Source organism: Staurois parvus, unplaced genomic scaffold (genome assembly GCF_062004578.1).
Source record: "Staurois parvus isolate SC_StPar_1 unplaced genomic scaffold, SC_StPar_1.0 ptg001254l, whole genome shotgun sequence".
Classification (NCBI taxonomy): domain Eukaryota; kingdom Metazoa; phylum Chordata; class Amphibia; order Anura; family Ranidae; genus Staurois; species Staurois parvus.
Genome location: NW_028319050.1, coordinates 225,659 through 244,075, shown reverse-complemented (window position 1 = coordinate 244,075; position 18,417 = coordinate 225,659). Strand labels below are relative to the sequence as shown.

General features: G+C 44.4%; 1 protein-coding gene across 1 annotated transcript; it reads left to right on the top strand.

Annotated features, from left to right (window-relative positions):
• Window positions 1-3,908: 3,908 nt before the first annotated feature.
• Window positions 3,909-5,689, top strand: LOC149437789 (uncharacterized). The gene is made up of 3 exons (XM_089660614.1): window positions 3,909-3,926; window positions 5,215-5,421; window positions 5,537-5,689. The coding sequence occupies exons 1-3, from the start codon at window positions 3,909-3,911 to the stop codon at window positions 5,687-5,689; spliced, it is 378 nt and encodes a 125-aa protein (XP_089516740.1).
• The last annotated feature ends 12,728 nt before the right edge of the window (window positions 5,690-18,417 follow it).

Genomic DNA, 18,417 nt, shown 5'->3' with positions numbered 1-18,417 from the left:
AATAAATTTTACATGTCCGTTACAAATGTCATTACCAGGCTGCAGCTAGGGGGAGCTCTAATGTTTGAAGTGTTCCCACAGGAGAGTGATTCCTTCTAGCTCACATATACTTTTTGTATGTCTAGTAAAATTGGACTTTTGAGGTAGAAGATTATACATTGTAGCGCCCTCCTAGTTCAGCCAGGGGGATCTACACCCTAATGGTTGGTCAGAAGCTGCTTAGCAGCTCAGGTGTGATAGCCAGAGGGGTCACAATGTGGTCAGGGGGGCTGAGATGAATATATAGGTAGTGCAGCGCTAGACAATAATATCACATAGACAAATATAATGGAATAATACAAATAAACTGATGTGAGCACATATAGAAAACTCTACAAGGATGTGATAGAAACACATAAGTGTATAGAAGTAAATAGAACCCCAATATTCCAGATGGCCTATAAAGTGCAATAGTCCTGGTGTCCCTCAATACATGCTACATGGGTGCATAAACCCCTTCATAGCGTGTGGCATGCACAACACAATAATAAAGTGTCCTTAATGGAAACAATCAATTCATGATAATAATTATGATCTTCATGCCAGTGTGCAACCAATCAGTGACAGTCCTCAGTGGCTGGGGTGCCCCCTCACCTTCCTGCCCCGGCCCCACAGGGCCAATGAGCCTTGCAGTATTGCTGTTCCACAGGAAAGCTTCCTTGTTAGTAGTAATGTTGGGACTCTCTCCTCCTCTGTACCGGGGTCTCCCCTGAACTCTCCTGCTTCTCAGGGCCAATGACCTTCCAAACTCGTCCCCAATGAAGTAAGAAAATCCGATATAGTGTGAAACCTTTTATTGTTAAAATATAAAGACGGATCTACTCACATCTGTAGATGTTTTCACAGCATTAGTTCCACTACAGCATGGGTGTACTGCATGTGTGGATATATCCGGGTGCACCAAGATGGCGTCAACGCCGGATATGACGTCATTGCGCTGCCGCTCGAGCTCCTCCTACTGGCGTATCCCTGACTGATAAATGTCCTCTGTCATCTCACACAGACCTGTCAGAGCAGCACTCATGCTTTCCATAGCTAATTCTGGCATCTCCAGCTGTTCTCTAATAGCTCTGGTCTCAGTATTTAGCAACCCCGTGTCCTTAGAGGACCTCTCCAGTATATCATCAATAATGTTTGTGTCATTATTTATCATGAGTGTTATTCCCCATCCCGTGTAGGTAGGGAACCATGACCACACCTTATCCCCCATCCCGTGTAGGTAGGGAACCATGACCACACCTTATTCCCCATCCCGTGTAGGTAGGGAACCATGACCACACCTTATCCCCCATCCCGTGTAGGTAGGGAACCATGACCACACCTTATTCCCCATCCCGTGTAGGTAGGGAACCATGACCACACCTTATCACCCATCCCGTGTAGGTAGGGAACCATGACCACACCTTATTCCCCATCCCGTGTAGGTAGGGAACCATGACCACACCTTATTCCCCATCCCGTGTAGGTAGGGAACCATGACCACACCTTATCACCCATCCCGTGTAGGTAGGGAACCATGACCACACCTTATTCCCCATCCCGTGTAGGTAGGGAACCATGACCACACCTTATCACCCATCCCGTGTAGGTAGGGAACCATGACCACACCTTATTCCCCATCCCGTGTAGGTAGGGAACCATGACCACACCTTATTCCCCATCCCGTGTAGGTAGGGAACCATGACCACACCTTATTCCCCATCCCGTGTAGGTAGGGAACCATGACCACACCTTATCACCCATCCCATGTAGGTAGGGAACCATGACCACACCTTATTCCCCATCTCGTGTAGGTAGGGAACCATGACCACACCTTATCACCCATCCCGTGTAGGTAGGGAACCATGACCACACCTTATCACCCATCCCGTGTAGGTAGGGAACCATGACCACACCTTATTCCCCATCCCGTGTAGGTAGGGAACCATGACCACACCTTATTCCCCATCCCGTGTAGGTAGGGAACCATGACCACACCTTATCACCCATCCCGTGTAGGTAGGGAACCATGACCACACCTTATCACCCATCCCGTGTAGGTAGGGAACCATGACCACACCTTATCACCCAGCCAGTGCCATTAGTACAGTGTCAGTATATAGAATGTTTCACTGATCTCTGTATTCCTGCCACTAGTGACATCACATAGTGTCAGGGTCAGTAAGCCCCTCCCAGCCAGGGTCAGCTGGCGTTAGATTGCCCGCACACTGTCGCACTCACGCTATAGGTCGCTGATCACCGCCATTACTAGTATAGTGTTTGTACGGATCAATATATTGATCATGAACAGAACTATACTAGTGCCGGCTTTGTATAGTGTCCCCAATACTCAGTGTTAGCCGGATCGGCCCGGTCACTGCCAGCACTAGTGTTCAGCCCCTCCACTGTTCTTCACAGAAGATTTGTACCAATTGTGGGCCAAGGCAATTTATACCCCACAATACATGGCGACACCCAAATTCAGCTCTTGTCACACAATTCACATGGAACTCTATCACCGTTTATGAAATTAAAACTTTTTTGGGCCGAACCCTCAACATGGACATTACAGAAAAGAATGAATTGCAGTCATATTGGTCCGCAGACCCGATTCATGGTATGTCCGTGTTCTCTGCTGGTACATATATGTCCAACATGGACCAGCAATGTACTGGAACGTCGCTGGACTTGGAGTGGTTATACCGGGAGGATGCTTGCAGCTACAGGCACCATTCTAGTGCTGGTTTATTAGCTGGTGGTCGGCTTTCATGTAAAAGTAATCCTAGTGGCCAATTAGCTGCAGAATTGTTTTTACCATCATTTTAAATGATTTCCTATAGCAGCAAATCTGATGAGATGAATGAAGTGGGTATAAAGTGGAAGCAGTGGATCTGCAGGGAGCAGCATCTTGAGCACAAAGCACTTTATGTTGTGGATGGATTTGCACATGGTTCAGTTTCCTTCATTTATTGATAAACCCCATAAGACCAATGAAGTGGGTGTAAAGTGGAAGCAGTGGATGTGCAGAGAATAGGATTTGGAGCCCCGAGCTCTTTATCTCTGAATGTCTCCACATATTTGTAGTGTATTTGTGATGATTTCTGTGCACACACAATAGGACAGCGCTGTGACACATAATGCTCTTCTAGATGACAGGGAATCCTTCCCTTTGTTACAGCAGCAGTCCGCTAGAAGGTTTTTGTAGGTTTGGAGTTGTTACACATAGCGCGGGTTTTATCCATTTATAGTGATGACATCATTGCCCAAATCTGGGGGTCACCAGCCATTTCCACCCTTTACTCCCAGCTGGGGGGCTTTGTATCCATATACCAGATGTTCTACAGGACTAAATCTGCAATCAATGTTACTGCAAAATCAAAGGGGCCAAAACCCCTCCCCCGAGCAGTCATATATTTCTGTCCCCCTTGGTGGGAGTGGAGGTGACCCCTCTATAAGGATCTACAGTCTATACACACCCAGCACAAGGCCGGGGTCACACTACCAGACGCTTCTCGGGGCTGCAGTTCCTCTGAGCTCCACAAGGTGGGGATCTCACTTCTACCCAGACAGGAAGTCTCTATGGAAGACAGGAAGTGATGTCAGGTACAGACAGGAAGTGATGTCTGGGATAGACAGGAAGTGATGTACTTTTAAACACAGGAAGTTCTGGGTGAGAGGTGAGGCAGCAGGAAGCAGAGAGGAGACATTGGTGGAAGTGGCAGCAGAGGAGGTAATAAGATGTTGTTATTATTATTATACAGGATTTATGGCGCCAACAGTTTGCTCAGCACTTTACAATATAAGGGGCAGAACATCCCCCCACTTCCGGGGCCGGAACATTCTCCTCATTGTGGAGATGTGTCACCTTCTCACCTCATCAGTCTATACTAATGGATTATACCACTTTTGTTAGTTGCAGGGGATGAAGAATCCTATGACATCACAATGACCTCATAGCTCCTCCTCCCAATGTCCCTCCATCCAGAGTCAGAGAATCCTATGGCATCACGCTGACCTCACAACTCCTCCTCCCAATGTCCCTCCATCCAGAGTCAGAGAATCCTATGACATCACGCTGACCTCACAGCTCCTCCCCCCAATGTCCCACCATCCAGAGTCAGAGAATCCTATGACATCACACTGACCTCACAGCTCCTCCTCCCAATGTCCCTCTATCCAGAGTCAGAGAATCCTATGACATCACACTGACCTCACAGCTCCTCCTCCCAATGTCCCTCCATACAAAGTCAGAGAATCCTATGACATCACACTGACCTCACAGCTCTTCCCCCCCAATGTCCCTCCATCTGACTTTTTTCTGAAGCTCTTAGGATGTGGGGCCCCTTGGTATCCTCACATGTAAAGTGGGACTGTTGGTCCTGCGTTGTATGCAATGACATCAGAATGCTGCAACAAGCCTATACCCTGCGTAGTGTGGGGGTCCTGTGGGGGGAATTATACCTCAGCCTGAAGTGGGGCTTTAATAAAATGGAGACCTGAATGGAGAGGTGAGGAGGATTCTGGGAATATCATTTGATGTGACTATTTGTGTTCAGATGTAGAGTTTTCCTCCTGTGAAGTCTGGAGATCATATGACATCACATTGCCTCCACCTCCCTCCCTGATAGAAGAGAGAAAGAAGAAGAAGATTCTAGAAGTCACCAGAGAGATCACTGAGCTGCTGACAGGAGAGGTGAGCGGTGCCGGGAATTCTGGGACATTCTCCAGTAACAGACAAGGGATGTGTCTGGATGGTGACTGTATCATTGTGTGTGTCAGGTTCCTATAAGGTGTCAGGGTGTCACTGTCTATTTCTCCATGGAGGAGTGGGAGTATTTAGAAGGACACAAGGATCTCTACAAGGACGTCATGATGGACAATCAGCCGCCCCTCACATCACCGGGTAAGAGGAGACTTTATTGTAAAGGAGAGAGCAGTACGGAGGATCCACCTAGATCCCCCATCATCTGATAAACACATAGAAACAATGGATTCAGTCAGTGTGTGTGTTTCCTACAGATGGATCCAGTCATGGGAACCCACCAGAGAGATGTCCCCGTCCTCTGTATTCCCGGGATTCCACACAGGAAGGTCACACCATCCCTCACCATCATCAGGTAGATGATGACAATTATTGGTAGTTGTGATTTATACACAGCATGTTTGTTACAATGAATGTTTTATTATATCTTTCAGAGTGGAATCCTCGGGGATGATAATATTGATGTTAAAGAAGAGTATAAAGAGGAGGATGAGGAGTATGGAGTGATGGAGGAGTTTTCAGAAGGACACAAGGATATGATGGAGCCACCTAATACCAGGAACCCACCAGAGAGATGTCCCCGTCCTCTGTATTCCCGGGATTCCACACAGGAAGGTCACATCATCCCTCATTGTTGCAAGGTTGGTGGGATGGAGCATCTAGAACATGGAACTGGCTTGTGGAGATGATGTGTGGAGTTCTTTTATGTGACCTTACATTTTACAGATGATATTTTCTCTCATTTCCTTGATTTAGAGTGGAGATCCAATCGATATAGAATTTGAGGTGAAAGCAGAAGAAGAAGAGGCGTATGTGAGGGATGATCAGCAGTCTATGGAGGAGGATGGAATAACGGGGACATTTATAGAGGAGGACACTCCTACAGAGATCAGCACAGGTGGGTCATGAACACTAAATCCATTCCTCCACCCATACTGCTCACTGATTGGTCCAGAGTAGGGCGGGGACTGGGTGATATCAGCCTGTAATCCCCTGGTCACTTTCCTGAGCTGTGTTCCCCGTCCTGTATTCCTGGATTTCTCTCGGATAATCTTCCTTCTCTGTGCTGCAGACACAATTTATGTCTCTAGACTGGATTTATGGAGGTTCTGGGGTTCAGCTGGCAGCAAAATGTTCATTTCACCATAAGTGTTACTTGACCTAGGCACCTGGGGTGTGTGCTTTGGGTCTTCTGCCCCATACCCGGGTCTAGTAAGATTTCTGACAGAACAATTCTCCCAGGGGACCTTCTCTGTTATCTGCTGGCTGTGCCGGGTGGAGGGATATGTCTGTAGTGTCTCAGACCCAAGTCACTGAGTGCAGTCTCAGGAGATGGGAGGCAGCGGTGTGGGATCTCTGCAACTTGTCTACAGTAAACATTTAAGCTTCCACTGATTACTGAATACCAATAATATGAGTCCTGACCCTTACACTCTATAATTTATATTGTACATTACATACTCCTGACCCCTGCACTATATACTCTATGTTGTACATTACATACTCCTGACCCCTGCACTATATACTCTATATTGTACATTACATACTCCTGACTTCTGCTCTCTATCTTCTTCCAACTGCTATATACAGTTGCAAGAAAAAGTATGTGAACCCCTTGGGATTACGTGGAGTTTTGCATGAATTGGGCATAAAATGTGCTCTGAACGTCATCTAAGTCACAACAATAGAAGAACACAGTCTGATGAACATAATACTACACAAACATTAGATGTTGCCATGGTTTAATTGCACATAACATGTAAACATTCACAGTGCAGGGAGGAAAAAGTATGTGAACCTTTGGACTTAATAACTGGTTGACCCTCCTTTGGCAGCAATAACCTCAACCAAACGTTTCCTGTAGTTGCAGATCAGACCTGCACAACGATCTGGAGTAATTTTGGACCACTCCTCTTCACAAAACTGTTTCAGTGTAGCAATATTCTTGGGATGTCTGGTGTGAATCGCTCTCTTAAGGTCATGCCACAGCATTTCAGTCGTGTTGAGGTCAGGACTCTGACTGGGCCACTCCAGAAGGCGTATTCTGTGCTGTTGCAGCCATTGTTTTGTTGAATTACTTGTATGCTTTGGGTCATTGTCCTGTTGCATCACCCATCCTCTGCGGAGCTTCAGTTGGCGGACAGATGGTCGTACGTTTTCCTGAAAAATGTCTTGATAAACTCTGGAATTCATTTTCCCATCAATGACAACAATCCGTCCAGGCCCTGAGGCAGCAAAGCAGCCCCAAACCATGATGCTCCCTCCGCCATGTTTCACAGTGGGGATGAAGTTTTGATGTTGGTGTGCTGTGCCTTTTTTTCTCCACACATAGTGTTGTGTGTTCTTCCCAAACAACTCAATCTTGGTTTTATCTGTCCACAGTATATTCTGCCAGTAGTGCTGTGGAACATCCAGGTGCTCTTTTACAAACTTCAAACGTGCTGCAATATTCTTTTTGGACAGCAATGGCTTCCTCTGTGGTGTCCTCCCATGTACTCCATTCTTGTTTAATGTTTTCCTTATTGTAGATGTGTCAACAAAAATGTTAGCATGTGCCAGAGATTTCTGTAGGTCTTTAGCTGACACTCTGGGATTCTCCTTTACCTCATGCAGCATTCTGCGCTGTGCTCTTGCAGTCATTTTTACAGGACGACCACGCCTAGGGAGAGTAGCAACAGTGCTAAACTTTCTCCATTTGTAGACAGTCTGTCTTACCATGGACACATGAACATCAAGACTTTTGGAGATACTTTTGTAACCCTTTCCAGCTTCATGCAAGTCAACAATTCTTGATCGTAGGTCTTCTGAGAGCTCTTTTCTGCGAGGCATGGTTCACATCAGACAGTGCTTCTTGAAACCAGTAAACCCAAAACAGGTGTGTGTTTTTTAAGGGCAGGACAGCTGTCAGCAACACATCCAATATCATCACACTGATTGGAGTCAAGGTTGGCTCACTCCTGGCTCCAATTAGCTCAGGGAGAAGTCATTAAGCTAGGGCCTCACATACTTTTTCCTCCCTGCACTGTGAATGTTTACATGTTATGTGCAATTAAACCATGGCAACATCTAATGATTGTGTAGTATTATGTTCAGCAGACTGTGTTCTTCTATTGTTGTGACTTAGATGACGTTTAGAGCACATTTTATGCCCAATTCATGCAAAACTCCACGTAATCCCAAGGGGTTCACATACTTTTTCTTGCAACTGTATAAACATAGGAAAACATTGGGAAGATGGCGATGAGTGATAGAGGGGATGGGAACCCTCGTCCTATAATCCCCTCATCACTGTCCCTCCTATAAAAGACAGTTCTGGTTGTTTCCTCACTCTCTGACTAAGGTCCATGAATAAAGAAATGACCTGGTAGGAGATCAGAGGAGCCATTTCCTAGTTCCCTTGAGGGTGGAATTGTAAGCTCCTCAGAGACCAAGCTGCCTGATGTGGGCGGAGTCTTGGTTTGGGGGAACCAATCAGCTCCTGTCTAGTAATCCTCTTTGTCTTTGTATTTTAGTCCATGGCCGGGAGATGAGGAAAACCTCAGAGGATTGTCTCACTTTGTCTCCAGACTGGAAAGTAGAAGATGAGGACATCACACAGTATAGTCCAGGAGAAAACCCGGCTCCCTCCAATGTCCATCCGGCACCACCCAGTGTAGATGGACCATCGGATTCCTCGTATCCTGAGGAACCTCAGACTGTGTGGGACCGGGCCGGCCTTCCAACAGAGAAGAGCTTCTCCTGTTCTGAATGCGGGAAGGGTTTCTGTTCTAAATCCAAACTTACTATGCATAAAAGATCTCACACATGTGAGAATCTGTATTCCTGTCCTGAATGCGGGAAATGTTTTGTAGAAATGTCAGATCTTGTCATACATCAGAGATCTCACACGGGGGAGAAGCCATATTCCTGTCCTGAGTGTTGGAAATCTTTTTCAGTGAAGTCTAATCTTTATAAACATCAGAGATTGCACACTGGGGAGAAGCCATTTTCCTGTCCTGAGTGTGGGAAATGTTTTTCACAGAAGTCCTATCTTTACACACATCAGAGATCTCACACGGGGGAGAAGCCATATCCCTGTCCTGAGTGCTGGAAATGTTTTTCAGACAATTCCCATCTTTACAGACATCAGAGGCTGCACACGGGGGAGAAGCCGCATTTCTGTCCTGAGTGTGGTAAATCTTTTTCAGTGAAGTCACATCTTTATACACATCAAATTTCTCACACGGGGGAGAAGGCATATTCTTGTCCTGAGTGTGGGAAAAGTTTTTCAGGGAAGTCCCATCTTGACACACATCAGAGACTGCACACAGGCGAGAAGCCTTATTCCTGTTCTGAATGCGGGAAATGTTTTTCTGATAAGTCCAATCTTTACAAACATCAGAGATTGCACATGGGGGAGAAGCCGTATATCTGCCCTGAGTGTGGGAAATGTTTTTCAGTGAAGTCCAATCTTAAGAGACATCAGCGATCTCACACAAGGGAGAAGCCACTTTCCTGTCCTGAGTGAGGGAAATGTTCCTCACTGAAGTCTTGTCTTCCTGTACATCAGGGGTCCCACACAACCCTGGAGGTGTATTAGTGCCTTGAGTGCGGGAAATGTCTTCTAGATGAATGTTGCTGGACCTCCCAGCTCTCATGTGGGGAAGAAGCACACCCTGATATACACCTCAGATATACTCCATGGCTGATCTTCATCATGGAAGAAACAGTTCATAAGGAGATCAGAGGTCCCCAAAGACATGGACGAAGTGTGGGACCGGGTTTTCCATTGATGGCAGGAGAAGAATATAAATGGAGTCCTGCCCTGTGATTGGCTGAGTACCTTTTGTGGTGGGAGATTTCACAAACAATTAAAGGTCTATTTTTAAACAAATTATTGGACAAATGTGAGTAGGATTTGTCCAGCTGTGACGAATATCGGTTGTATTGTATTCATCAAGTGATGACATTAAGTATCATAGGAATTCGCTCATCTAGAAACTGAAAGCAGTTATTTTTTCAAATCATTATAAACTTTTTGACCAACTCAGTAAACAGTCTAATAGCATTTGTGTTTTACCCCCATTCCCAGAGATGGAATGTACACGGCCATCAACGTGGGAATTGCTGGGAAAATCTGTTATGAAGAGACCCCTAAATGTCAGGAGACTTTCATTTAAGGAGTGGAAGTACACTATATTGCCCCAAGTATTGGGCCAGCCCTCCAATCATGTGACTCAGGTTTTCCAATCATTGGATTCATGTGCTCCAATCCCCTCCATGACCACAAGTGTATACAATCAAGCCCCTAGGTGAAAGGATCTAGAGAACCTCCATTGTGTTGATGTACGACATTTTAAGTATTAAGTTAGGTTTTTGCAGATATATTTGAAGTTTAATGAAACTGTTTTAGTTTGCTCAAGGATGTATCAACAATGATAATATGACCCTGACATTGTCTTTGCCCGGCTATTTCTCAGAAAGTTAGCCAAAACAATTTGTACCAAGAAATGGATATGTCATGTTTCATGTAATCAGCTCATGATGGAAACTTACAAGTTACAGTTTTAGAACTCGCTCCCCCCTTATTATTTCTGTATCCTATATAATCTTAGTAATGTCTAATAAACTTTGAACATCTCTGAACATAAGCTGCCCTTATTTCCGTGTTCAAGGGGTGTTCCCAGAATTCTGCTGATAAACCAGGAATCTCTCCACAGACCAGGGGGTCTCTGAGGGGATAAAGAAAATCATCCTTTCAGCTGGGGGCTCAGTCCAGGATGACCACCCACCTCACTTGGTAAGTAAACCTTTTGTCTTTTTATGACTAAAAGCTCTTTCTTGCCCTGTGTTGAGGGAAGGTCTTGAATCATTCTGTATTGTCTATATAGACCCGTGATAACATGTAGCTGCTTTTGGTAAGCAGACTTATCTCTTTGGTAGAGTTACAATATAGTGCACTATAAAAAGAGTGTTTTTGGTAAAACACAGATTGTTCTTTGGTAGAACATAAAATAAATTGTTCTTTGGTAGAACACACTGTCCTTTGGTAGAACAGTGAAGAGATAACTTTTGGGAAGTTATCAAAAGGTTAATAAGTCTGTGGAGCAGATTCTGGTTTATCTTTTGCTTTTTCTTTCTGTTGCGTAGAAGTATAAGATAATTTGTTGTGTGGAACAAAATAAGATTATAAAAGGTAAGAATCTTATCCACTGTCTAAATATGGGTCAAGGAGGTAGTTACCCACCAGGTCCCCCAGAAAAGGGAGAAAATTGTAAGGATTATGTTACTAGAGTTTATGGAATGGACTACTATTTAATAAATCCCTGGGTGGATTGTATGGCAGGCTGGACAGAAGATATGGGAAGTACAGACCCATTCCAGAGAGAGAGGGAGAGATTTTATGGGAGTTTTAGGGATTTCTCTGAGAGTAACATCAGAAGGAGGTATTGTTGCCAGATCCTCCAAAGTACCCATTATACCCGCCTATTTCAATGATGAGAGTCATCCCTCACACATTACACCCCCTCCTGATACACATCCAGTTTTGGCCACAAATTCTATGGATGTAGGATTAATTTCATGTACACCATACACAGTCACACTCAAGGAAGGGGCATTGCCCTACAAACAGAGGCAATACAAATTAACGCCAGAAAAGGAGGAAGGGATTGCTCCTCTAGTAGAAAGATTTTTAGAGACAGGTATTTTAGAAGAAACGGTTTCTCCTTACAACACACCTATCAATCCTGTTAAGAAGCCGGATGGCTCTTATAGGTTTGTACAAGATTTGAGGGCCATAAATAATTTGGTGGTTCCAATAGTCCCAATAGTGCCTGACGTGCCATCACTCTTCACCTCCATTCTGTCTGATGCAGAATAATTTACAATGATTGATTTAACAAATGCATTTTTTTTGGTTCCTGTGGATCACCAGACGAGGGCGCTATTTGCATTTATGTTCCGTAATCGCCAGATGACCTGGTGTAGAATGCCCCAGGGCTATGTAGATTCGCCTGTAGTCTACTCACTTGCCCTCCAGACCACACTGAGGTCCTGGACCCCTCCCAATGGTTCGGTCCTCCTACAATATGTGGATGACCTATTGATTTGTAGTTCAAGTCAGGCGGCCAGTCAGGAGGATAGTTGGTCTCTGTTAGAATGGTTGTCAGGGAATGGTCACAAAGCATCTAAAAAGAAATTGCAATGGTGTCAAAAACAGGTTGAATACCTTGGTGTTACTCTACGTCATGGTGAGAGGAATGTCAGTCACAAAAGAGCTGCGGCTCTCCTGGGTCTGCCCCGCCCACAAACAAAAAAGGACATGCTAACTTTTCTTGGTATGATTGGTTACTGCCGCCAATGGATACCTGATTGTTCATTCTATGATCACACTCTGAGGTCTGCCACACTTTCAGAATCACCTGACATTCTCACATGGTCAAATGAAATGGTTGATGCCTTTGTGTACCTGAAGAATGCTATGGTAACGGCCCCTGGTCTTGGACTACCTGACTATAAGAAAACGTTTCATCTGTATGCGGGGGAAAATTGTACAACCATGGCGGGGGTCCTGGCTCAGGAACATGGAGGCAAGCTCCGCCCTGTAGCTTTTTTTTCCAAAGTAGTGCCAACTCAGGTTCAGGGCATGCCTGCTTGTCTGAGAGCTGTTGCATCCTGTGCAATGGTGGTGGAAATGGCTATTTCTTTCACATTGGGACATGAAACTACCCTACACACCACACACCAAGTGTCCTTACTACTGAAAAACATACACACTCAACACATGTCAGCACAAAGGTTGAGCGGATATGAAGTGATTCTTCTATCTGATCCCAACTTGATTATTAAATATTCTTCAGCAAATTCAGGTCCTGCTCCAATTTTGAATGCGCTATTGGGGTAAAGGGGGAACAGGATGAAGTGGCACCAGAACACAACTGTATAACCCACATACAGCAAGACACTTCCCCTAGGCCCGACATGTCAGCTGTGGCTCTTGATGGGGCCCCAGATGTGTTTGTAGATGGCTCATGTTCTAGGCCAAATGATAGTACTTACCATGCAGGATATGCCATTGTGCAACTTCCTGACAAAATACTCGAGGCAAAGCCAATCCCATATCAGTCAGCCCAAGCAGCCCAACTGATTGCCCTTACAAGAGCATGTCAATTATTTGCAGGACAGGATGTCAACATTTACACAGACTCCAAGTACGCCCATGGCGCTGTACACGATTTTGGGGTCATTTGGGAGAGAAGAGGATTTATTGCTGCTGATGGTAAAACCATATCTCACTCTTCCTTGATATCTGATCTACTCAAAGCCATACAGTTACCAAAAACATTAGCCATTCTTCATTGCAGGGCACATACAAATCGCAGAGATCATATTGCCAAAGGAAATGTATTAGCAGATAAGGTAGCAAAGGAAGCCACATTACAACAGGTGGCCAGTGAACAGATGTCTATGCTCACTTCAGGCATCACAACCACCCCACATGACCAGATGTATGCAGATTTACAAACATTTGCTACAGAAGTCGATCTAGCAGACTGGAATGGTTCTGGAGCACAACTAGATCCAGCTTCTGGTCTAGTGTGCTTAGAGGGGAAACCATGCATTCCCATGTCAAGTGCCCCATTGTTCATTGCACAGTACCACGGTCTAGGACATAGAGGATGGAAAACGACATGTGAAACATTATTGCAGGATTTTTACATTACAGGCTTATCTAGGTTGGTGAAAGAATATGTTTCCAGGTGCATTACATGTATAAGGAACAATCCACAGAACCCAAAGAAATCACAACACCAGCATCTAGTGTACCCAACTACACCTTTCACCCATTTACAAATAGATTTTACCCACATGCCAAAAACAGGACAGAGGCAAGAGTTTTTGTTGGTAATGGTGGATATGTTCAGCAGATGGGTGGAAGCATTTGTCACTAATAAAGAAGATGCACAGACTGTAGTCAGAATTCTTACACAGGAGATAATACCCAGATGGGGATGTCTGCTGCAGATAAATTCTGATAACGGACCAGCTTTTGTGGCCAAAGTATGCCAAGACCTGGTAAAAGTACTTAGATTGGAAATGTCATATTCCCTATCATCCTCAAAGTTGGGGTATAGTAGAAAGGATGAACAGGACAATTAAGGATAAGTTGAGGAAGGCCACTGGAGGAACCTATACCCACTGGAAGAAGATGTTACCTGCAATTCTAGCAGAGGTAAGAATGACACCTAATTAGACTACAGGGTTATCTCCTTTTGAAATATTAATGGGAAGACCGTTCCCCACTCCTTGGGCTAGACAGCCACTTATGTTAGAAAGAGGGGACCTTGACCTGGTACAACAAGAGTATGTGAGAAAATTGATTCAGACTTTAGATCAGATTGAAAGAAATGTTGCTCGCACCTCTCCTTTATCTTTTCAGGTACCAACACACCTTTTCCAAGTGGGAGATGTCGTAGTGGTCTGCCAACTCGCTAAAGCCTACTATGGTGATAGTGGTTACCAGAACGGCTGTTCTGGTGGAGAATTCCTAGTCCTGGATCCATGCTAGTCGAGTGAAGAAGGTGAACCAAACACCTGAGAAACACGAGATGGAAAAAGGAGGTGAAGAATGAGAGAAAAATCCTTGAAGAGCGGGTGAAGTAAGTGAAAAAGACCCTGAAGATGACATTCCTTACTGCCCCTCATGGTGCTTTGAAGATCTGGATCCTATTGGGCACACTGACTGCTCTTTTTCCTGCCAGTATGGATCATAACTAACTGTATTTATCACCCTGAGGACTTGGGCCTAATAAAAGGTATCTGTGGTCAAGGACTAGATTTAAATGAGACCCAGATAACCAAAAGTGAAAGAAAGTCAAAAAGAAGTTTTGAAGAGAACAATCCTTTTTGAGGAAAATGTTGATGATGCAGTTTAAATCTGCTTATGCTCAAAAGTCAGGTTCTGATAAATGTTGGATATGTAGTAAGTTACATCCGAGCACATAGGAAATTCCTCTTCTGGCCGCTCCAGTCAAAATATTTTTGTTAATAAAAGGGAATGTAAGTATTGGTTTGACCAATATTACTTCTAATGCCGCCATATCTTTTCCAACTCTGGGAGTCACCCAACTCCCCGATTGGTGTTTTAGACTGGGGAATACTTCCCACAAGGGAAGGGGAATGTGCTCTCAGTCCATATTAAATATATCTGATCCTGGAAGGAGGGATGGAACTTCTTCTGTGAAACTCTGGCAAGTAAATGGTAGAGCCCTGAATGAAAGTTTAGAAGGGATACAAGACAATGTGGGGAAAACTATGTTTGGAAAACTTCTTTTTTATTTTACACTTGTTGTCACCCCTGAATTTCACTCTGCAATACAAAAAATTCCAATTTCCTTGGGAAACAATACCTATATCTGTTGTGGTAAGATCTGTTACCCTTGGATACCGAGTAATGTCCAGGGCTGGTGCTATGTAGCCCAATTAGTGCCAATCACGGCAGCTATAGACCAGAAGGAACACCAGGTAAAAGCCAGTACATACCCAAAACACCAACTAACTCTGAGACAGAGAAGGGAAACCAAACAAGAAAAGGTAGATCTATTCTCTACAGGTGATAAGGTTTGGTCATGGTTCCCTACCTACACGGGATGGGGAATAACACTCATGAACAAAATAAATAATTACACAAACATTATTGATGATATACTGGAGAGGAACTCTAAGGACATGGGGTTGCTAAATACCGAGACCAGAGCTATTAGAGAACAGGTGGAGATGCAGGAATTAGCTATGGAAAGCATGAGTGCTGCTCTGACAGGTCTGTGTGAGATGACAGAGGATTCTGAATGTTGTACTTGGATATATAATACCACAATGACTGTTCCAGATTATTATGAAATAATAAAGCAACACAGGGAACAGGTAGATGGTTTAATGGAAGAAGCTAGAGCTATAGGAAAAGATGGATGGACTCCTTTTGATTGGCTAGGATCAGGATTTGGTTCCGTTTTTTCATAGATGAAAGGTATTGCTGTAAGCATAGTCATGATATTGCTTTTTGTTTTATTTTTATATCTATGTTTTAAATGCTTATTATATTGCATTGCTAGAGCTACCAAGCCGCAAAATACAAATGAAGGTTATCTGGCTATGTACAAAAAGATGAATGAGGTAAAGAATTGAGATCATGTTCATGATCTAAGAGGGGATTGAAAGGATCTAGAGAACCTCCATTGTGTTGATGTACGCCATTTTAAGTATTAAGTTAGGTTTTTGCAGATATATTAGAAGTTTAATGGAACTGTTTTAGTTTGGTGAAGGATGTATCAACAAAAGATAACATGACCCTGAAGTTTTCTTTGCTCGGCTATTTCTCAGAAAGCTAGCAAAATCAGTTTATACCAAGAAATGTATATGTCATGTTTCATGTAGTCAGCTCATGATGGAAACTTACAAGTTACAGTTTTAGAACTCGCTCCCTCCCTTATTATCTCTGTATCCTATATAATCTTAGTAATGTCTAATAAACTTTGAACATCTCTGAACATAAGCTGCTGTTATTTCCGTGTTCAAGGGGTGTTCCCAGAATTCTGCTGATAAACCAGGAATCTCTCCACAGACCGGGGGTCTCTGAGGGGATAAGAAAATCATCCTTTCACTTACCTGACCTAAATCCAACAGAACACCTCTAGGATGTCATGTTTTGGTCCATCCAACGCCACCAGGTTGCAACCAAACCGGATATCGTATGTACTCTCCAGCGCCTCAGGATATGCACAGCCAAAAGGGAAGCCAAGGGAACCAGGACAGCAACAAGCAAAGGAAATGCTTCAGGGGTGCAGCCCTCCTCAGACGGGGAGATCAGCCACTAGATAGAGAATAAACAGGTGCGCACACACCTTGTGCATTATCCAAGGATTATTGGAAGGAGTGAAAAATAAAACCAGACTCACGGATGAAGCATGTATCTAAAAAGCATTTGCATAATGACGATGGCCACAACGGCAAGCAAGGTGTTCCAAGTGTCAGTGCGGTCAAATTACTGACGCATTTCTAGGATGAATCCCTTTCCTCAGAGCTCCTGACCAGCCTCTGATGCAGATGTGTAGTGGATGGATGATGGGAGTCTTGCTGGTGATATCTCATTAGGAGCCTCCCCCGATGTTGTCAGGCATGAATACAAGCACATGGGGGCCATACAGACTACTGAGGACCATTCTGAGTTGCTGCAATGACATTTCAGAACAATGGATGACAGGCGGTGCCACCTGTGAGACTCGGCATGTGAAGGTAAAATTGCCGCACTGTGAAGCTAAGCATGGAGGTCACAGCAATGTGTACTCACCCAATCAGCTGCTTTCTTCATTTAGAGGTAGGTGATCAGGGGGCGGGTCTGTGAAATCATCCTCTTCTAAGCCCCTCCCATCTGACCGTGCCCATTACTCTCCATGGCATGCCGAGCAGAACTTGGTTTTCATGTGTCTGCGTTGGGCTGATTTGTGGTCCCCATGGATTGAATTATTAGGTGTAAACCAGGCAGATGGCTTGTTCTGGGGATTGTCAGTGATCACATGTCCTGTTATATGGATTCAATATCCATCGTCTGACATCCTAACAGGAGTTCTGTCATTTTTCAGGATGTCAGTAAAAACATGTCCTCCGTCAGTAAATGTTCATGTTGTGTCAGTAATAAAAGTCCCGGAGGGTTGGGAACCCTGCAAGGGGGGCAGAGATATGTGACTGCCTAGTCCAGCCTTTCTCAGCCAGGGTTCCTCCAAAGGGTTCTAGGGCTTCCTTGTCACTTCATTGGGCTGTATATGAAAGTGTCACCGACCAGCCGTTTCTGGATACACAGCTTTGTCATCATTGCACACACACACCATTTTGTTTTTCATTCAATACATTTTTTATTATAATTTCACTTTTAACAAGATTGCAGAAAAAAATCAGGAAACAGTAAAATAAGGAATCCGATTGGTCAGGAAGATCCCTTGTCTGGAATGTGGGGGCGGAGTCATTATTATTGGTGTACAATACACAACGTGTTCCATTATTATAACAAAGTATTGTAGAAAAGATCCCAACATGTGACATGGCTGAATGAATGCTGGTCATATTAGTTCATCTATTCTCTAAGTGGGGCGGTATCTATTGGGCCAACCCTTTTACAAACCACACAATATCGCCCTTCAAAGTGAAAACAGAAACGATTTGCAGAAAATCAAAGAGTAGAAATATTTTCCGGTGGATCCCCTCTACCCAGACCCCATATGTAGACATAGACCAACAAGCTGTGTTCTCTCTTGTGCCGCACTCCTCCAACCACCCAAACCCACACAGAAGCCAAGGGAAATAATGAGAGGAAAGTTCCCCCCTAGTTTGGCGCAGGGTTCTCCTTCCCTCCTGTTGGGGGATGGGAGAAGGATGGACTGAAGACAGAGAGACGCTTCGGGGTCACCACTGTTCTGTAGAGCCTTGAAATGAAGGACATCAACTTCAGAAGTTCTTGTTGTCTGTGTAAAGTTCCCCGATAACGAGATCTGGGCTCTCCCGGCTTCTAGCTCTGTAACCCGCTATATCATTATCAGGAAACGCAACTCCGACACCCAAGAAGGGCTGAAGTTGTGTCCTTCATTTCCAGGATCTACTGACCA

Excerpts from the sequence above, each read along its gene's own strand:
- LOC149437789 (XM_089660614.1), top strand. Across the intron at positions 5,422-5,536 it reads TCATCCCTCATTGTTGCAAG|AGTGGAGATCCAATCGATAT; the intron begins GTTGGTGGGATG and ends TCCTTGATTTAG.